This window comes from Oncorhynchus mykiss, chromosome 11 (assembly GCF_013265735.2).
Source record: "Oncorhynchus mykiss isolate Arlee chromosome 11, USDA_OmykA_1.1, whole genome shotgun sequence".
In the NCBI taxonomy this organism is placed as follows: domain Eukaryota; kingdom Metazoa; phylum Chordata; class Actinopteri; order Salmoniformes; family Salmonidae; genus Oncorhynchus; species Oncorhynchus mykiss.
Genome location: NC_048575.1, coordinates 59,623,469 through 59,645,544, shown reverse-complemented (window position 1 = coordinate 59,645,544; position 22,076 = coordinate 59,623,469). Strand labels below are relative to the sequence as shown.

Here is a 22,076-nt window from a genome sequence, read left to right as displayed (position 1 = left end):
GATTCGTTCAGTCATTCCTATGGGGAAAATGAATTGGGAAATAATCGGTTGGGTTGCAAAGTAGGGTTTTGGCATAAACGCCGAAAATAAGGTCTGAGGTTAACACAGGTTTAGGATATCTTGAATATAGGATATCTATGCAGTGCCTAGCTCCACTCCTATTCCCCAGGCGCTCTCTTTTGATTACTTATTTAACCGTAATAGCCTTGGTTTCATGCATGTTAACATTAGAAGCCTCTTCCCTAAGTTTGTTTTATTCACTGCTTTAGCACACTCTGCCATCCCGGATGTTCTAGCCGTGTCTGAATCCTTTAGGAAGACCACCAAAAATTCTGAACTACAACATTTTCACACAAGATATAACGGCCAAAGGGAGCGGTGTTGCAATCTACTGCAAAGATAGCCTGCAGAGTTCTGTCCTACTATCCAGGTCTGTACCCAAACAATTTGAACTTGCACACCTCTCTAAAAACAAGTCTCTCACCGTTGCCGCCTGCTATAGACCACCCTCTGCCCCCAGCTGTGCTCTGGACACCATATGTGAACTGATTGCCCCCCATCCACCTTCAGAGCTCGTGCTGCTAGGCAACCTAAACTGGAACATGCTTACAGCTTTTTTCGATTGCTAAACCTGACAGTGGGCACAACTGGAGTCACATGTGCAAAACTCTAACTACAGTCTGCACTGTCATATATACACATATTCATATACATAGCTCATTTATCAAGCACATATATTAAGCCGCCTGACTCAAGTCATTGCACGCACCCCTGTCCAAACAGGAAGTACCCTACCCCCAGCCATAAACTGCCCCTCTCAGTTCTCTTATCTTACGACCCCAGGACACACAAATACCTTCTTGCATAAACACACACACTTCATCCCCCCTCTACTGGTCGGGTGCCCAGAGCAGAAGAACTCTGCTGCGCACCAATGGGGCTCCTGCTCTGGCTAGAGCAGGTCCGCCTCCAACTCTTCGGGACCAGTCAGAAGACCACCACGACAAGACATCACCTACATTATTCTATGTATAAAAACTGTTGTAACCTTTGTTTAGGCCCCTTTTTCAGCTAACTCCATTTTGAGCTATATGAATCAGGTCCGTGCACGTTAAAACTGTAGGACAAGATATCTTTTGACTCAATAAACTGCCTTTTTGTTACAACTGAAATCCACTCTGTCCAGCATCCATGATTTGGTCTCACTCTCCTGTAAGTTAATCATCAACAGCACTACCAACAGTCACCTGAGCTAAACAGTTCACATCACCTGCAAAACTCATTCCAAGCAACACAACTCTTAACACATGGCTCAAAACACGCTCAGTGCAGCCAAACACTATGCACAACCCTCACTGAGATAACACACACTGTCACTCAGAACACACTGAGAGTAAAAACACTAGCATCAAACACCAATACAGAAAATACAAACTTTTCATCTTTACAGTTTGAACAATTTCAGTGACTTCATACAAAGTAATATTTTCTTCAAAGAAAAGAGTGACATTCTTTCACATGATTTATTAAATTTTTTAGAACATAACAATTCTTTAAGGTAAATGAAAATTAGCAGTTTGCTTCAATAGTCTGTAGTAATTTACGGAATTACAGTAATGAGAAAAAAAAGGTAGAAACTAAAAGTACATACTGTAATTCAAACAAATAATTGAGGGGCTAATCCTGCCTCTCTCTAGCATCAGGCCACAGGTTTTCTTCAACATCACATCTAATGTTTTCTCTTGCCATGCACCTGGGGAAGAACCTTCTGACCTATAACATTCCTTCCTCTGCGCCGTGTTTTGGCAAGGTTAAATCCAGCTTCATCGATAAATACAAATGAATGTGGTCTTTCCAGTGCTTCCACCTCCATTACTCTCTGAAAAACAGTAAGTGCACAGTTTTACTGTAGAAATGCTAGTGTTTTTTTTTACTGTAAATATTTTGTATAACTGTGTACGTAACCTCAGACGTCTTACCTGGACATATTGGTATCTTTGCTCTTTTACCCGTTCACTGTTTCTCTCGAACGGTACAGTGTATAACTGTTTCATTGTAACTTGGTGTTTCTTTAGGACTCGAGCAATAGTTGTTGTGCTGACAGAATTAACATTTTCAAATATATCATTATCAGCCAGCACTCTATCTTGAATCTCCCGCAGTTTTATTGCATTGTTGACAACAACCATGTCAACAATAGCATTTTCCTGCGCATCTGAAAATATTTTTCCTCTTCCCCCTGTTGGGGGCAGCCTTTGGGTCCTGTTGTAAAAATACATTTTACAGTCAAACTTACTGTAATATATATCTGTGTAAATATTCTATAATTGCAATACAAAATAGATTCCTGTAATGTTTTCATTTACTGTAAGGATGTAACTCTCACCTGTTTGCATGATGGAAATTCTCATTACAGATGCCACTGTGGATCTTTGCAGATTGGGTTGCACCCTCAACCCTGCCTCTCAATGAGAGACCATGGTTCACGACACGGTCTATAAGTGTAGCCCTTATTTCATCTGAAATAACAGCTCTTTGTCTTCTTTGTCTTCCTCCACGCATCCGCCCTCTCCCTGCCACCCTTCTCCCTCCACGAACCCATCTTCCTTGTTCCATTTCCAAAATGAGTCTTTCTGAGCTCTACCTATATATACTGTAATATGTGTGTGTGTTCACTAACAAGTCTAAAACAAGACACCTTCTTAGCCTTTCAGCTGAAATTGCAATCAGCAGTGTTTGAAAGGCACAAGGCTGAAATCGATTTCGTTTTGAATGTGTGGTTCACAGTTTTGACAGCAGTGTGTTAGCATTTGAACAAAGTGCTGTAAATCCACAGTGTTGTGCAGGTTGTGGTTAAAGTCATGGGATAAGTGTGTAGAGTTTTGAAAACTGTGTTCAAGCAATGAAAAACGAACAAGAGTTTGGTCCACATGAACTGCTGCTGTGCAGACTGTAGTTAGAGTTTTGCACGTGACTCCAGTTGTGTCCACTGTCATTTAGCAATCGAAAAAAACTGTAACACCCCCCAGCCATCCTACAATCTAAGCTTGATGGCATGATAAAACATGTTAAAAGCAAACATTTTAACAACCAAAATCCTCAAGTCAAAGACACAAAAATACATGAAAACATTCTCAGAAATAGTAGAACACCACCTATGGCCTCAAGTAGAGGATAGAAACCAATATACACAGGCAGTTAGAAAAGCCAAGGCTAGCTTTTTCAAGCAGAAATTTGCTTCCTGCAACACAAACTCAAAAAAGTTCTGGGACACTGTAAAGTCCATGGACAATAAGAACACCTCCTCCCAGCTGCCCACTGCACTGAGGATAGGAAACACTGTCACCACCGATAAATCCACTATAATTTAGAATTTTAATAAGCATTTTTCTATGGCTGGCCATGCTTTCCACCTGGCTACCCCTACCCCGGTCAACAGCACTGCACTCGCCCAAGCCTTCCCCATTTCTCCCTGTCCCAAATCCAGTCAGCTGATGTTCTGAAAGAGCTGCAAAATCTGGACCATACAAATCAGCCGGGCTAGACAATCTGGACCCTTTCTTTCTAAAATTATCTGCCAAAATTGTTGCAACCCCTATTACTAGCCTGTTCAACCTCTCTTTCGTGTCGTCTGAGATTCCCAAAGATTGGAAAGCAGCTGCAGTCATCCCCCTCTTCAAAGGGGGGGACACTCTTGACCTAAACTGCTACAGACCTATATCTATCCTACCCTGCCTTTCTAAGGTCTTCGAAAGCCAAGTCAACAAACAGATTACCGACCATTCTGAATCCCACCATACCTTCTCCGCTATGCCATCTGGTTTCAGAGCTGGTCATGGGTGCACCTCAGCCACGCTCAAGGTCCTAAACGACATCTTAACCGCCATCGATAAGAAACAATACTGTGCAGCCGTATTCATTGACCTGGCCAAGGCTTTCGACTCTGTCAATCACCATATCCTCATCGGCAGACTCAATAGCCTTGGTTTCTCAAATGATTGCCTCGCCTGGTTCACCAACTACTTCTCTGATAGGGCCTCTGTCAGTCTCTATGGGGGTGCCACAGGGTTCAATTCCTGGACCGACTCTCTTCTCTGTATACATCAATGATGTTGCTGTGATCTTGCTGTGAATGATGTTCAATGATCTTGCTGCTGGTGAGTCTCTGATCCACCTCTACGCAGATGACACCATTCTGTATACTTCTGGCCCTTCTTTGGACACTTGTTAACAACCCTCCAGATTAGCTTCAATGCCATACAACTCTCCTTCCGTGGCCTCCAACTGCTCTTAAATACAAGTAAAACTAAATGCACGCTCTTCAACCGATCCCTGCCTGCACCTGCCCGCCCGTCCAACATCACTACTCTGGACGGTTCTGACTTAGAATATGTGGACAACTAAAAATACCTAGGTGTCTGGTTAGACTATAAACTCTCCTTCCAGACTCACATCAAACATCTCCAATCCAAAGTTAAATCTATAATTGGCTTCCTATTTCGCAACAAAGCATCCTTCACTCATGCTGCCAAACATACCCTTGTAAAACTGACCATCCTACCGATCCTCGACTTCGGCGATGTCATTTACAAAATAGCCTCCAATACCGTACTCAATAAATTGGATGTAGTCTATCACAGTGCCATCCGTTTTGTCACCAAAGCCCCATATACTACCCACCACTGCAACCTGTACGCTCTCGTTGGCTGGCCCTCGCTTCATACTCGTTGCCAAACCCACTGGCTCCAGGTCAACTACAAGACCCTGCTAGGTAAAGTCCCCCCTTATCTCAGCTCGCTGGTCACCATAGCAGCACCTACCTGTAGCATGCGCTCCAGCAGGTATATCTCTCTGGTCACCCCCAAAACCAATTATTCCTTTGGTCGCCTCTCCTTCCAGTTCTCTGCTGCCAATGACTGGAACGAACTACAAAAATCTCTGAAATTGGAAACACTTATCTCCCACACTAGCTTTAAGCACCAGCTGTCAGAGCAGCTCACAGAGTATGGCACCTGTACATAGCCCATCTATAATTTAGCCCAAACCACTACCTCTCCCCTACTGTATTTATTTATTTATTTAGCTCCTTTGCACCCCAATATTTATATCTCTACTTTGCACATTCTTCCACTGCAAATCTACCATTCCAGTGTTTTACTTGATATTTTGTATTTACTTCGCCGCCATGGCCTTTTTTTTGCCTCTCTTTTTACCTCTTATCTCACCTCATTTGCTCACATTGTATATAGACGTATTTTTCTACTGTATTATTGACTGTATGTTTGTTAATTCCATGTGTAACTCTGTGTTGTTGTATGTGTCCAACTGCTTTGCTTTATCTTGGCCAGGTCGCAATTGTAAATGAGAACTTGTTCTCAACTTGCCTACCTGGTTAAATAAAGGTGAAATATAATAAATAAAATCTTATATGTTTTGTTCTATGAGATAATATCAGTCAGTTAACATTCCCTTTATGAATTATGAAGCCTTTATGTGCATTTTTTAAAACTAAAAATCACACCACAATTCACAAAACGTTACGTTTGCTGAAAAAGTTTATAACATAAAACTAAATGTAGGGTGAGTATTGGTTAAGAGGGATACTTAAGCTTTGTAATGAATAGCTTTGAATGTGTACAATAACACAGCCACCAATCAATGCCTGTATGTTAGTAAGTGTCACGGCCGTCCTCCTCTTCATCTGAAGAGGAGAGGCGAAAAGGATCAGAGGACCAATATGCGGCGTGGTAAGTGTCCATGGTCAATCTTTAATAAAGAAAGTAGTGAACACTGAAAACTACACAAAACCAGTAAACAAAATAACAACCGTGAAGCTAATCATATGGACTGTGCTGAAACAAGCCATCAACATAGACAATCACCCACAAACAAACAGTGCAACCCAGGCTACCTAAGTATGATTTTCAATCAGAGACAACTAATGACACCTGCCTCTGATTGAGAACCATACTAGGCCGAAAACATAGAAATGCCCCAAAACATAGAAAAACAAACATAGACTGCCCACCCAACTCACGCCCTGACCATACTAAATAAATACAAAACAACGGAAATAGAGGTCAGAACGTGACAGTAAGGAAGTATGTGATATTATTATTATTTTAATTTTTCGTAATACAAAAATCAACAACTTACATTGCTACATCAAACATGTCAAACAAAACAAAACACAGGTATTAACAAGAAAATACAAAAAAAAAAAAAATTAAGCTATAAAAATAGCAAAAAATAGCAAAAAATAAACATTTCTCGTGCAATTGTATTCACTCTGAAAAAATCTCATTATTATGATTCAGGAAGATGTTATTCTTGTTATTATTCACGAGGAATAATGTCTTAACAAGATGATTAAATTAAATAAAAAATATGTGTAATTTTGGTATAGAATTCTGAAATGTTTGTTTGTATATAAAGTATTTGGCAACAAGAATTCTAAAAATTCACAATTTCAATGGTCTTGTTATCATTGCAGTAGTAACATATTATATCCTTCATGTCAAAAAACATGGGTAGTGTTCATAATGGTAAATAAGTATTCTGCAAGGTTTTCCCCAAATACTGACACAAATTTACATTCACGGAACAAGTGACTCAGATTCTCACTTTCTTTTTTAACAGATAATGCAGATATCATCAATACCCACATATTTGGACAACATAGAATTACATGGATCTATCATATGTACAATTTTAAAGTGCACTTCCTGACATTTGTTTGGTATACAATATTTGTAGGAAGTATACAAAAAGGAAAGGGTTCACAATAGATGTGACGTCATCACTGTGGGCGTGGTATCCCGTGTAAAGACACGTGTCTCTATAGGGTACTGATGTAAATAATGTTAAGGTTATACAAAACGAACAAAGGATATTCAGTGCATCATTACAAACATATTTGTAATGGGATGTAATTGTAAATCAAAATGACTGTACGTGGTTTTCTTACTACTCTCACCTTTTTAGAATATTTACATTTTGAGAGTGTAGCCTAAAGTTACTGTCAAACTGGGACAGCCTGTTACTGTCAAACTGGAACACTCCCCTGGGCAATTTTAATGCAGCAAAAATATTTGGGGGAATTATTAAATAAATGTTCTCTTAACAGAAATCCATTTTCTAAATAGGATAAAATGTTAAATTTCATATTCCTAAAATCTGCAATCAGCTAGCTTGCTAGATAGAAAAAGCTAGCACAGCTGCATTTTACTCACCAACATATTACCTCACCAACATAAACAATTAAAACTAGCCATATTCCTAACTTGTACCCAAGCACATTGACTAAGTACTGTTACCCCGTGTATATAGAGTCATTATTGTTATTTTAATTTGTTACTTTTTGTATTTTAAAGTTTTACTAGTTTATATAGTAAACATTTTCTTAACTCTTATTTTCATTAAAACTGCATTGTAGGTTAAGGGCTTGTAAGTAAACATTTCACAGTAAGGTTACCTGTTGTATTCGGCGCATGTGACAAATACATTTAGATTTGATTTGGGTTGATTTTGCCTTATTTGACTCTGGTGACAATAAAACAGTCATTGAAATTGTTGAGGGGTAAGGTGTTTCTGGTTTCATTCTACAAAATGTCCATTAGAGTGTATTATTGAGAATGTTGAGCTGATAGGCCAAGATTGAGTTAATTTTGTTTTATTTAAAAGCTATATAATTACATATAGGCTACATCATATAATTATAATCAAGTATGATCATCATAATAATATTAATAATGATAATAATGCATGATGATTCTTATTGTTCCACCAAAATACATAAAGAATGTTTTAATACATAATTTAAGTTTATCAGTTGTTTTGAGCGCAGCATTATGCAGAAAAGTGTAGTTTTATTGTCTTTTACTTTTTGTTTTGTACACCAGCTTCAAACAACTGAAAATACATTTTTTTTAATATGGAAAATATATTTAACTTTGGTTTAGATTTATAGAGGCTGCTGAGGGGAGGATAGCTTTTCATAATGTCTGGAACAGAGTGAATGTAATGGCATCAAACCTTGTGTTTGATGTATTTGATACCATTCTGCCGATTCCGCTCCAGCCATTTGCACTAGCCCGTCCTCCCAAAATAAGGTGCCACCAACTTCCTGTGATTTAGATGGTACAATGATTCTCTACACTACACTTGCTTATTTTCACACATAAACTGACATTTGTATTGGTCACATGCGCCAAATACAACAGGTGTAGTAGACCTTACTGTGAAATGCTTACTGACAAGCCCTTAACCAACAATAAGGTTTTAAGAAAAACAAGAGTTAAGAAAATATTTACTAAATAAACTGAAGTAAACATTTTTTAAAGGTAAATATAAAATAACAATAACGAGGCTATATACAGGGGGCCCCGAATCAATGTGCGGGGGTACACATTAGTCAGGAGCCATGGATTACAGGCAACATCCTCACCGAGCTAAAGGGTAGAGCTGCCGCTTTCAAGGAGCGGGACTCTAACCCTGAAGCTTATAAGAAATCCCGCTATGCTCTCCGATGAACCATCAAACAGGCAAAGCATCAAAATAGGACTAAGATTGAATTGTACTACACCAGCTCCGATGATCTTCGGATGTGGCAAGGCTTGCAAACTATTACAGACTACAAAGGGATGCACAGCTGCGAGCTGCCCAGTGACATGAGCCTACCAGACGAGCTAAATTACTTATATGCTCGCTTCGAGGCAAGTAACACTGAAACATGCATGAGAGCATCAACTGTTCCAGATGAGTGTGTGATCACGCTCTCCGTAGCCGATGTGAGTAAGACCTTTAAACAGGTCAACATTCACAAGGCCGCAAGGCCAGACGGATTACCAGGACGTGTACTCCGAGCATGCGCTGACCAACTGGGAAGTGTCTTCACTGACATTTTAAACCTCTCCCTGACTCAGTATGTAATACCATTGTGTTTCAAGCAGACCACCACAGTCCCTGTGCCCAAGAACACAAAGGTAACCGGCCTAAATGACTACCGACCCGTAGCCCTCACGTCTGTAGCCATGAAGTGCTTTGAAAGGCTGGTCATGGCTCACATCAACACAATTATCCCAGAAACCCTAGACCCATTCCAATTTGCATACCACCCCAACAGATCCACAGTTGATGCATTCTTTATTGCACTCAAAACTGCCCTTTCCCACATGGACAAAAGAAAACCTATGTGAGAATGCTATTCATTGACTACAGCTCAACGTTCAACACCATAGTGCCCTCAAAGCTCATCACTCAGTTAAGGACCCTGGGACTAAACACATCCCTCTGCAACAGGATCCTGGACTTCCTGACGGGCCACCTTCAGGTGGTAAGGGTAGGTAACAACACATCCACCACGCTGATCCTCAACACGGGGGCCCCTCAGGGGTGCATGCTCAGTCCCCTCCTGTACTCTCTGTTCATTCATGACTGCACGGCCAGGCACCACTCCAACACCATCATCAAGTTTGCCGATGATACAACAGTGGTAGGCCTGATCACCAACAACGATGAGACAGCCTATATGGAGGAGGTCAAAGACCTGGCCATGTGGTGCCAGGACAACAACCCCTTGCTCAACGTGATCAAGACAAAAGAGATAATTGTGGACTACGGGAAAAGGAGGACCAAGCAGAGGGCCATTCTCATCGACGGGGCTGAAATGGAGCAGGTTGAGAGCTTCAAGTTCCTTGGTGTCCACATCACCATCAAACTGTCATTGTCCAAACACACTATGACAGTCGTGAAGAGGGCACAACAAAGCCTATTCCCCCTCAGGAGACTGAAAATATTTGGCATGGGTCCTCAGATCCTCAAAAGGTTCTACAGCTGCGCCATTGGGAGCATTGTGACTGGTTGCATCACTGCCTAGTATGGCAACTGCTCGGCCTCCGAACGCAAGGTACTACAGAGGGTAGTGCATACGGCCCAGGTTATCACTGGGGCCAAGCTTCCTGCCATCAAAGACCTCTATACCAGGGGGTTTCAGAGGAAGGCCCTAAAAATTGCCAAAGACTCCAGTCACCCTAGTCATGGACTGCTCCCTCTGCTACCGCACGGCAATTGGTACCAGAATCTAGGTCCAAAAGGCTTCTTACAGCTTCTACCCCCAGCCATAAGACTCCTGAACAGCTAATCAAAGGGCTACCCAGACCCCTCTTTTACGCTTCTGCTACTCTCTGTTTAATATCTGTGCATAGTCACTTTAACTTTACCTACATGTTACCTCAATTACCTTGACTAACCGGTGCCCCCGCACATTGACTCTGTACCTGTACCCCCTTTATATAGCCTCGCTATTGTTATTTTACTGCTACTGTTTAATTATTTGTTACTTTTATTTTCATTTTTTTTTTACTTAACTTAACTTTTACTTATTTAAAGTCAAACTTTTTAAGTTTTAATTTAAATTTGACCTTTATTTAAACTAGGCAAGTCAGTTAAGAATATATTCTTATTTACAATGACGGCCTACCCCGGCCAAACCTGGAGGACGCTGGGCCAATTGTGCATCGCCCTATACGACACCCAATCACGGCCATATGTGATGCAGCCTAAATTCGAATCAAGGACGACATTGACCCCTCTTGCACTGAGATGCAGTGCCTTAGACCGCTGTGCCACTCAGGAGCCCTTTTCATGTAGTCCACGATCATCTCCTTTGTCTTGATCACGTTGAGCGCGAACTAATAGAATTTTAGCAACCAGGAAATGCCGGAGCGGTTACTACATAGTGCGTTTTTAAAGTAACGGTTAAGGTTAGGGCTAGGTAACGGTTATAGTTAAGGTTAGGGTTTAGGGTAGGGACATCCCTAGTATCCAGGATAGCGCTTACCGAACATCTTTGCCAGAGGCTCGTCTACTTGTACGCGCATGCGCCATTCTCTGACTAAACGAAGAAACGAAGATGGCGTCAGCTCCTGGTGGGTTTCGTTAACGGTCTTTTATTATCTGATTTTGCACGAATACATTACTTATTGTTGCATATCAAAATAAAGTTATATGTAATTCTGCATAGTTACATCAATTTTATTATCCAACATTCAAATCTAATGCGAACGTTTAAATATGTACAGTAGTCGGTAGCTAGCTATTAAGCTAGCTAACGTTAGTAGTTAGCCAGCCAAATTGACCAGTTTGGTGAATTGACCAGTTTACTACTGTAGCTAGCTTAGCTAGAATCTAGGGCAGTAGGCCCTAACTAGCCACGATGCCGGGCGATGGTGCAAATTGACCACACACGTTTATCTGCTTTGTTAATTCGTGCCTGTGCAATTCCGTTGGTCATGCGGCCTTGCTAATCTAGCCGCACGTCGTTTCTTTGTCTGCAAATTGAAACGTGTGGCTAGTTAAAAAAAAAAAAACGTTTGCTAACGTTAGCTACGGTAGTTATGCAAGCAAAGGCGGGATGTCCTCCACTACACAACGCCGGAAAACGGCCTCTAGTCGGACCTTGCTTAGAGGGAATTGCAGTTGTGCTTAGTCAATTTTCAAGGTCTGTTGAACTTGAAATACGTTCTATTGTGTGCCGTTGTTGACAATGCAAAAGGTTTACACGGTATTATTGTCGAGCAGTTCCATCTCACGAGTCCCAAACTGAATTTGATACTAGGACTGTTGCTGAAAGTTAAGCCTAGGGTAGTCATTTATTTTGTTATTTTCTTTTAAAGATTACAGTTCCTACAACCAGGCCAGTGCCCAGCAGGGGTAAGTCTTTCTACATGGGTATTGTGCTACCAGACTATTCAAATCAATGCAGTGGGATGGGTGTTTTGTGTAATTAGGTAAATTCATTATGATTTACTAAGACGCCAACATCAGAGATGGGTACTGTATGTTTGAATGCTATTGTGTGCCTGCAGGTATGGATCCTATGCTGCTCAGCCCTCACAGGCCTATGGACAATCTGCCCAGGTGAGTTTTATTAGAAGTAATTTAGAAATGATTCAAACTGGAATAATGGTCAATGACCCACATTATGCCCAGATCTCATGACATGTTTGCATACAGCTTGAACTAAAGCACAGGAAAACTTGTACCTTGGGAAAGCAGACTTATTCTTCTATAGACTAATAGCTTATGGCCTTTTGTATTTCAACAGGGTTATAGCCAGCAAGCATATGGGTCCTATGCCCAACCAGCTGCAGCTGAGACCGGTTACCCTCAGGCAGCACCCTCTGCTGGTGGCTATACACAGCAGCAGTATGGTTCCTCCTATGGGCAACCAGCATCAGGTCAGTTCCAGAGAGACCAAAATGTTTGGTCAACTGTATTTTGGGGGGGGCGGGAGTGAGAATTGTCCATCAAATGACTCTAACTATAGACCTCATGTAATGTGAACATTTTCTCCTCTATTGCTATCACGTTCCAGCTGGGAGTAAAACAGGTTTGGCACAGATTCCCTTTCATGCATCTCCATCCATTTCAAGTCTTGAATGCCTTGATGGAGTGATCCATATATTATATACTGTATTTAGAATCATATGTAGTAGACTATAGTATTGTTAGTAGACTGGATGAACGCTGGACATGCTAGATTTCTTTGACATTGTATGTACTCATCCTGAATCATAATTGTAACAGACATGTTAGTGATACAAGACGATAGTCCCTTCATAATATTATTTATCTAACACTTATTCTAATACTCTTAATCACACAATGGTATTCTGTGCCATAATATTCTTCATCAGTTCTCCTCGTTGTTTTTGAAGTCCTGGGTATAGAGTGATCCAAATAAGCAACAGATTGCTTCATTAATTTGGGTAGTTCAGCCTCTGGTCTAAAATCCCAACAGTGTGTGCCTGGAATTATCCATCTAAAGCGTTTTAGTTAAACCATCTCCTCTTTGTCCACAGCTGGGTACCCTGCTGCCCAGCCCAGTGCCCATGCCTACTCCCAGCCCGCCGCGGGCTATGGAGCCAGTGGATATGAGAGCGCTGCTGCTGCTGCCCCCGCTGCCTCTCAGCCAACCTATGCATCCCAGCCAGGCTATGCAGCCCAGTCTGCCTACGCTGGCTACAGTCAGCAGCCTGCCTCCACTGCACCTCAGAGGTAGGCTAACTAGTGTTACATTAAGACCTAAGGGAATATTACAAAGCAGGATCAAGGAGTTGGCCATCTAACTTGCCAAAATATTCATAACTTTTTTATTTTATATAAAGTTGTTTGAAATGGACATGTCTATTAGTTTGTTCAATCAATTAGAACATCTAAGTTTAGCTATTTTAATTCATCATAAAATCAGTAGTTATTTCTGGTTGCTTAACTAATTGATTCTGCTTTGTAGTAAATCCATCTGGGTGTCATTGTGCAGTTAGTTACACAATATTTTGTTAATGATTGTTCACATTAGAAGACAAGTTGCAGCTGGCAACTTATAAGAACCATCTACTGTGTAGTGTTTTTTTTTCTCCCCAATTTCGTGGTAGCCAATTGGTAGTAGTTAGTCTTGTCTCATCGCTGCAACTCCAGTACAGACTCGGGAGAGGCGTAGGTCAAGAGCCACGCGTCCTCTGAAACACAACCCAACCAAGCCGCACTGCTTCTTGACACAACGGACATCCAACCCGGAAGCCAGCCGCACCAATGTGTCAGAGGAAACACCGTACACCTGGCAACCTGGTCAGCGTGCACTGCGCCTGGCCCGCCACAGGAGGCGCTAGTGCGCGATGAGACAAGGATATCCCTGCCGGCCAAACCCTCCCTAACCTGGGCGGCGCTAGGCCAATTGTGCGTCGCCCCATGGGCCTCCTGGTTGCGGCCGGCTGCGACAGAGCCTGAGCTCGAACCCAGAATTTTTCGTGGCACAGCTAGCACTGCGATGCAGTGCCTTAGACCACTGCGCCACCCGGGAGAGATAGTTATGTAGCGCTCTTTGACCTGTTCAATCCCTGCCTGTCCCTAATCACTTTAGTTACAGTGCCAGCAGCCAGCCCGCTGGCTACAGCCAGAGCAGCTACTCTCAGCCAGGGGGATATGCCGCACCGCAGAGTGGGTACCAGGCCCAGCAGGGAGGCTATGGGCAGCAGCAGAGTGGATACCAGCAGCAGCCCCCACCGCAGCAACAGGCTCCTGCTGCGGGCTATCCCCCTCAGGCCTCGGGCTCCTATGGGCAGCCTGCAGCCAGCCAGTATGGACAACAGAGCGGGCCTCAAAGTGGTTACAACCAGTCAAGCCATTATAGTAAGAGCATCAGTCTCCTGCTATTTCAACACCCATGCCTACCTGCTATATATTGTCAAAGTCATGTGATTTTTCCCTCCTTTTCCCCTAACCTTGTTGTTATGCTATTCTGTAGATAACTATGGGCAGGAGGGCAGAGGCAGCTCTGGCTACTCTGGCTCTGAGCCTGCTGGGTTCCCAGGGTCAGGGGAGAGCCGTGGGCCTCCCAGGGATGGCTATGACAGGGGCGGCATGATGCACGGTGGCCGGGGCCGTGGAGGCATGGGCCGTGGAGGCATGGGGTAAGTGAGACTCCTTATTGCTTAACTTACCCTCCATCCACTCTTACAAGTGCTTCGTCAAGGCAGAGCAGGGCTGAGTCTGAAGTTTCCCTAAAACGTAAGTGGGCCCCCGAGATATAACCCTATAAATTGATGACGGACAACAAATTTATTAGTGGGGGAAGTCAAACTGTTCACTTTTGTGTAAAATTAAAGATATAATGCATACAGAAAGTTAGATGAAGGGACCCTCCATAAATGAGTACTAACTCTCAACCCTGCCATAGTGGCCAAAGGTAAGAAGGGAATATGTTTTCATGAATCAAAGAGTTGGGACTGACGTGTGAACAGAGAGCTGGACTCGTAAACTATTCAATCGGATATCCTTTGTTGCTGTACCGCAGCATATCATCCATAGCATTGATTATGGTAACTCTATTCACAAGGCTTCACAGGGTCACTGCTGTGGGCACACCTCACCTTCTAAAATGATTGCTTTGATGTTAAATACATTTTAAGATGGTTTAAGAACGTATCATTCTCATGGGTATTTATTCCATCCTCTGGTTTTCCTTTTAAAAAGCTGATCCAGAAGGTACAGTATTTGAGAGTATGCACTATGGAAGTTTAGTTAAATTAACTGATAATTTTAGGTTTTGGCTTGTGTTGACTATTGTTTATATAAAGGTATTATTTCACATTAATATATGTCTTGCTTCTTCAAACCACAAAGTTCTTATCTTTAAGCTAGCAAACCTTTGCAATAAAATACAATATTTTTTCACATTGATGGTGGGAGGTGTGCCCCTTTCTGTCCAATGAGGTAATTTCTGGACAACATTTCTGGCCATTTAAGGGACCATTTTTGGCTCATGACCCGTGAGGAAGGTCTTTTAAAATAACTTTTTGTTTAATAAGCAAGATGCATTGATTACTTATTCTAATACATTTTTTGCATATCAAGTTGAGGTCAATGCACATTTGAGGTTTTTTGTTTGTTGGGAAAACCGATAAAATACATTTCTTCAGGGCACATCCATGCAGAACCAAAGTTATCCCCCTTATAGGTTGTTGGTACTGTACTTGCCACCTGTAGCCTTTCATGTTTAGTTAAAGCTTTCACGGCATTATGATAGGACCTCGAGAGTTTGAGTCGATGTTGATTCCATTGAGTATCAGACGGCTCAAGGTAATATTCCTGTAATAAGAAAAAACGGATCACATGTTCACTAGGTCACACCAGACTCCTATGGTGTTCAATTGTGTTTTGCCCTAGGCTTATATCACAGTAATAGGTTATTCAGTACATGGCTGTGTGTGTGCCCTAAAAGGATAATCAAAGTGAATAATACTGCTCTGCCAACAGCACAATATTTGATTAATTACATGTCACATTTTTTTTTACCTCAATTAGATAATGTTATTGAATTAGCCCTGTTTTCACAACCCTAGCTCTCAGCTGACATTGGTTAAAGTAGTCTAGAAATGTAGCTTCTCATCCATATGTTACTCATTCATTTACTTTCATACAGGATAGTTTTTTTGTTCAAAATGTTTTGGGTCCGGTTTCCCAGACTCAGATTCAGTCTAGTCTCCTGAAAAGAATGCTGAGAATGCTTTTTAGCCTTTGGACTAGGCTTAATCTGTCTGGAAAACCACCCCCTTATGTGTGTTTTTGAAATGTGTTTTGGATTACAAATGTTTTGTTTAATCAAATGAACACCTTTTTTAACATGCTTTGTCACATTTACGCTACAGGTAACACAGTGAGAGCCATGTAAACCCAGCTTTATTCTATAAAGTGCCTGTACTCACTAAAGAGCCAGCATCTTAAACAACAAAGGGGTTAAACAACAGAGATTTGGGTTCTGCCTTAAATCCAAGAGATGAGGATGGTGCTGTCTAAAGCGTGCTGGGAAACTCAAATTATACTATTCAAATGTAACTTATTACTTTTACAGCATAACATTGTAACTTGGTCAAATTAAATTCTGTATTAGAATTGTGTAACTTCAAATCATCTTTGTAAAAATGTACATGGATTTATTTTATTTTTTTCCTCCCCAAGGTGGCTATCACCTGTTTGTAATATTTCAGATCCATTGCATTTGACCACTTAAATAAAGAAATGTTTTTTTAGCTGGTTGCTTCAACTGTAAAGTGGACATAATGCATAATCAACTTACATTTACAGTTAAATATGTGATCTTCTAAGCATTGTATTATCTCCAGGCTAGATATTTAGCCTTTACTTGTCTACATATGAAATGCATCTGAAATCGTTTTCCTCTGTAACAAATACCTGGGATTCTGTCCCATATTTCCCAAACGTAACAGATTTAGCACCCCATGGCTACCTCCAAACTATCCAGTATCTGCTATTGAATGCTGTCATTAAGAAGCCATTTAGTAAAGGAGTCATGCCACGTAGTTGCTGTTAATACCTTAATTCCCAATTAACTGGATTGCATAGACTGTATAGGCATGTTGGGGGGGTTGTTAAATGAGCTAGTCAGAACTGTGTCCGTCAACCTCCCCAAACGAGCCACGAGGCTCCAGACATGGAAGTGGCTGATAAAAGGGAAATCGCCTTCATATCTCCATTTATTCCCCCATAGCGTCGCCGGAGACAGAGGTGGCTTCAATAAGCCTGGTGGTAAGTTAACGAGTATTACACTGGCTAGTCCACTCCAGACCTTTACCTACTAGAGCATGTACGCTCTGAGCATTTACCTAAGCCCTTACATTACGTGTGTGTGTGTGTGTGTGTGTGTGCGCAGCGTTTTTTGGGTAGCCAAATATCTATATAGGTGGCTATTAGGATGGATGGAAATAGAGAGGGATCCAGTTTAAAATGTCTGAGACATCTGTTTGGAAAGGGGTACTTTTAACTCATTTTGGTTTATCACTCACTGCTTAAGGTAACCTTGAAAAGCAAGGTACTTATTTTACAATGACAAGTTAATGACAAATGCCTGCTGCTAAGAAATGTGTCGGGTTTGGAAAAATGGTTTTGCATTTACAATTTCATGGAGCAAACTCCTGGTATTTTTTTGGGACTGTGGTGGCATAAGAACTTTTCTTATGGCTCACATTTTTATACGGAAGGGTCTGAGGTTTTATTTTACATCATTATTAATATACACTCAGTTGCCAGTTTATTAGGTACGCCCATCTAGTATGCCCCTTTGCCTCCAGAAATGCCTGTATTCTTCGGGCCAGGGAAACGTTGCTCAGTATCAAGGGACCTAATGTGCCAGGAAAACATTCACGACAACTGGCACAAGCATGTACTCTTGACGGCGGGCAGGCTGGGGCCATGGACTCATGTTGATTTACACAAAATCCTGACTGCCATTAGCATGATTCAACAGGAACTGGGTTTGGTCAGACCTGGCAATGTGTGGTCGTCTCCTGCTATAGCCCAGCCGTGACAAGGACTCACTAGTTGTGTGTTTCAAGATGCTGTTCTGCAAACCACTGTTGTACTGGGTTATTTGCCTGTTTGTGGCATGCCTGTCAGCTTGCATGATTCTTGCCATTCTCCTTCGACCTCAACGAGCTGTTTTTGCTCACGTGACTGCCGCCAATGTTTGTTTAGTTGTCATACCAATTTCGGTAAACCCTAGACACTCGTGCGTGAAAAGCCCAATATGCCGGCCATTTCTGAGGTACCGGAACCGGTGCACCTGACACCTATGATCATACCACGGTCACTCGTTTTGCACATTTCTAACGTTCAACCGAGCAGTATCTGAATTCCTCTTTGCTTTATATAGCAAGCTACGGCCACGTGACTCACTGTCTTGTAGGAGCAAACCATTTTTGTGAATGGGGTGGACTCCTAATATACTGGTTACTGAGTCTTCCACTTAAGAGGGGAACATGGTTTACCACAGTACCATTTTCAATTTTCCCAAATGTCTGACACCTGTGTTTTTGGAGGAGTGTGTCTGGGTTGTCACTTCAAATTCTCTTCAGCAGTGGACTTGAGTGGCACAAACTGACTTTTCTTTGCCTTTTTCTCTACCTTGCCTGGTGGACAACAGGACCCATGAACAACGGGGCAGAGCGTGACATGGGTAAGTAGACACCAACTGACCATCAAACTTTCAGTGTTTATCTTACTGATTTGGCAGTATTGCATACACCTGAAAGTCTTTGTTGCGTTCATCTTGAAGTGGCTTTGCCTAATGGCGTATGCTATGAATCTGACATGAAGGACAGTATAGTGGCAGTGTGTTCAGGCTTGTTTTAAACAGTAGTTCTGTCTGTTCAGGGCGCCCTGAGGAGCAGGATGACTCTGAGAACAGCACCATCTACATCACAGGACTCACGGAAAGCGCAACTCTGGAGGAGATGGCTGTTTTCTTCAAACACCCTGGACCTATAAGGGTGAGGATATGCTCTGAAACTAAATCATTTCAATTTAAACCTGTAATAGGTCTCATACATTCCATTTGTTCCCCTGTATTCATCTAGCATCGGTATACCTCAACTGCTAAATTGTTGCCACAAAAATGTCTCTTTAAAACTTAAAATTGTTCACAGTCAACTTACACACACACTTACCCCACCAGACATGTCACCAGGGGTCTTTTCACAGTCCCCAGGTCCAGAACAAATTCAATGAAACGTATAGTATTATAGAGAGCCATGAGTGCATGCAACTCCCTACTATCATATAACACAAGTGAACAGAACCTGGTTTCAAAAAACAGATAGAGGAACACCTCACAGCACAATGCCTCTCTCCCATACTTGTTGTGTGTATGTACACATACATTTTAAAAACATTAACATGTAGTGTATGTAAATTCTTCTGTCTAATGTCTTTTCGTTATGTGTTCAGACCCCAGTAAGACAAGATGTCGCAAATGGATCCTAATAAATTAAAACCACACTTTTTTTTTTTTATTTAAAAAAAGTATAATTTGGGATGGAAAAATAGTGTAAATTACGATTACTGACGCAAGGTACATGCCCGGGGGCCCCGATTGGGGTCCCCATTGGATGTTTAATAATATTTAAGCAAAATGCATAGAATTGTAGGAAATTATCTTTCACACTACAGAATTCTCAGCTCCATGGAGAAATGTATAGAACTGCAGGAAATTGTCTAAGAAAAGGCACATTTTGCTCTCGGCTGCCAATTCCAGACAGATTCAAGTTGTGCCCTCCCCCTTTCACAACTGTTGCCGCCAGGGCATTAATAAATAGGGGAAACACGGCATTCCTTTAGTCTTTCCCAAAGAATGCTTTTATAAATGGCCACTGCTAATCTCCTGTATTGTTCTCATTTTAATTGGAGGATTGAACAGTTTTAGAAATGCTATAAAAAAGAAATACAACTGCAGATAGTTGTCAATGGTGTGGTAGTTTGACTTGAGTGATTCATTCCTCTGTTAATGTTCAGATGAACCGGAGGTTGGGCAAGCCTGCCATCAACATCTACACAGACAATGATTCAGGGAAGCCTAAGGGAGACGCCACTCTGTCCTACGAGGAGCCCCTCTGTGCCAAAGCTGCTGTGGAGTACTTCGATGGTTAGTCTCACTGGCCCTGTTAAACCTACATCAGCCTATTCTCTGATGTTACCCGTGAACTGTCCAGATTAATGCATAAATGTACTGTAGAATACAAGAAAGGACCAGTAACCCAAGCCTGTCTCCATTTTCTATTTATTCCTGTTTCCTTCTGTTCATGATCTCCACAGGGAAAGAGTACCAGGGAAAGAGGCTGAAGGTGTCCATGGCTCGCCGTAAGCCCATGATGGGTGGGATGAGAGGGGGCATGCCCATGAGGGGTGACATGATGGGCCGTGGAGGACCTGGAGGTAAATGTCCAACTTTCTTTTGTGGGACTTACATTTTCAGTTTTGAACAGAAAGGTATTGTCCCACGTTGCCATGACCATTAAGTGAAATACTGAAATGACCTCTGGTGTGTGGTGTTAGGCATGATGGGCCGTGGAGGGGAGCGTGGAGGTTTTGTCCCACGAGGAGGACCACGTGGCATGGGCAGAGGTGGGCCAGGGGGCCCGGGTGGCAACATACAGCAGAGAGCTGGAGACTGGGAGTGTCCCAGCCAGTAAGTACCGCAAGAAAAATGTATTTTCCCTTTCCCCTTTTTTAAATGTACAGTTTGTGTATAACGTGTACTGACTGAGTGGTTGTCTTTCTCAGGGGCTGTGGCAACCAGAACTTTTCCTGGAGGATGGAGTGTAACCAGTGCAAAGCTCCCAAACCAGAGGGCTTTGGGCCCCCTTCAGGTACGGCTCTCACCGGCACAGCAGCACTATTGTCAGGGCCTGATTCATAACTAGACAGGAATCATTATAAGTGTTATTTGAGCAACACGGGCTGATTCCTATTTCATATCTTAATGCTTGAAATGTAAACAGACAAATCAAACCGGTTTATCACCTTGACTTCGGGTCCATGCTTAGCAGTTGTACTTGATTCGTTTCAACTCTAGGGAAACATGAAATCATCTGTGCAGCAGTCAGCTCACTGTAATGAAACGCTTTGGCATTGGAGGACTTGTTCTGTGTTCACTTGGAATGCCACTTATGTTTAGTAGTCATAGTTCCCTCCCTGTGAAGTACTCCATGATATGAAGTTCAGTTGTCTTTGGACGTTTGGAATTTTCTGGTACTATCATTACCAGCAGCCCAAATTATATCAACAGCAATCTACACTGTGTAGCATACAATATGTCTACAATAGTCTGTGGTGGCAAGCTAAACTGGGCCTTGTGTGGTTTTGTTCAGGTGGTGAGCGAGGCAGGGGTGGCATGGGGATGCGTGGGGGCAGAGGGATGGACCGTGGCGGACCAGGAGGGCCCGGTGGTCCTGGCGGCTTCCGTGGAGGATGGGGAGGTGACCGTGGCGGTGGCTTCAGAGGGCGTGGTGGAATGGACCGAGGGGGATTCCGAGGGGGTAGCAGGGGAGGACCACCGATGGACAGAGGAAGAGGAATGGGGAGAGGAGGAATGGGCGGGCCCCCAGGCAAGATGGATATGAGGTAAGGGGATATTTTGGGCTGCTGTCATCATTCTCAAATATTATTTGCTTACTTAATGCATGTTTGTTAGACACTAAATTGTTTTTTCCTCTCATAGGGACCATCGCCAGGAACGCAGAGACCGACCCTACTAAAAGAAAGCAATTAAAATGTTCCATCTGACGCAGGATTAGATTTTTAAAATAAATTTTAATTTATGATTCCATATTATAAATGGTTATATAACTGCTTTTGAAATACTCTGCAGTTTCATTCAACTCCTAGTTAAATGTTTTTTGTTTACCCTTGGTTCAGTTATTTTGACTTGTGCACGTTTATTTTTGCATTTCTTAGATGTACAGACTGATTTTTTTGGACAGTGTATTGTAAAACATGACACGTTTCTTTTTTAATTGTAATTGCTTTTCCTTCCCACAGTTGTGTAATGAACAATTTTGAAAATAAAATTTCCACTCCTATTTGATGCTAAGAGAAGTTCTGATCCATTGCTGTTATGAGGCATCGTGATTGGTTGACTGTTTGCATTTACATTTTCAACTGTTCTACTAGAGTGGTAGGAATTATACACTATTTGACAGCTCTGCTCCTTCAGCAGGTTTCTC

General features: G+C 42.1%; 1 protein-coding gene across 3 annotated transcripts; it reads left to right on the top strand.

Moving 5' to 3' along the window:
• Positions 1 to 10,718: 10,718 nt before the first annotated feature.
• Positions 10,719 to 21,943, top strand: LOC110536095 (RNA-binding protein EWS). 3 transcript variants are annotated; one of them, XM_021621647.2, is made up of 17 exons: positions 10,719 to 10,928; positions 11,676 to 11,712; positions 11,868 to 11,919; positions 12,107 to 12,239; positions 12,377 to 12,391; positions 12,864 to 13,059; positions 13,928 to 14,190; positions 14,306 to 14,471; positions 17,069 to 17,106; positions 18,500 to 18,532; positions 18,730 to 18,845; positions 19,867 to 19,996; positions 20,167 to 20,286; positions 20,407 to 20,539; positions 20,635 to 20,720; positions 21,222 to 21,474; positions 21,572 to 21,943. In XM_021621647.2, exons 1-17 carry the CDS (start codon positions 10,913 to 10,915, stop codon positions 21,606 to 21,608), a joined length of 1,824 nt encoding a protein of 607 aa, XP_021477322.2. In that variant the 5' UTR covers positions 10,719 to 10,912; the 3' UTR covers positions 21,609 to 21,943. The 3 variants fall into 3 exon arrangements, with proteins under 3 accessions (XP_021477322.2, XP_021477321.2, XP_021477323.2); XM_021621646.2 differs by having other exon boundaries at positions 13,922 to 14,190; XM_021621648.2 differs by lacking the exon at positions 12,377 to 12,391 and having other exon boundaries at positions 10,723 to 10,928; positions 13,922 to 14,190.
• Positions 21,944 to 22,076: the final 133 nt, after the last annotated feature.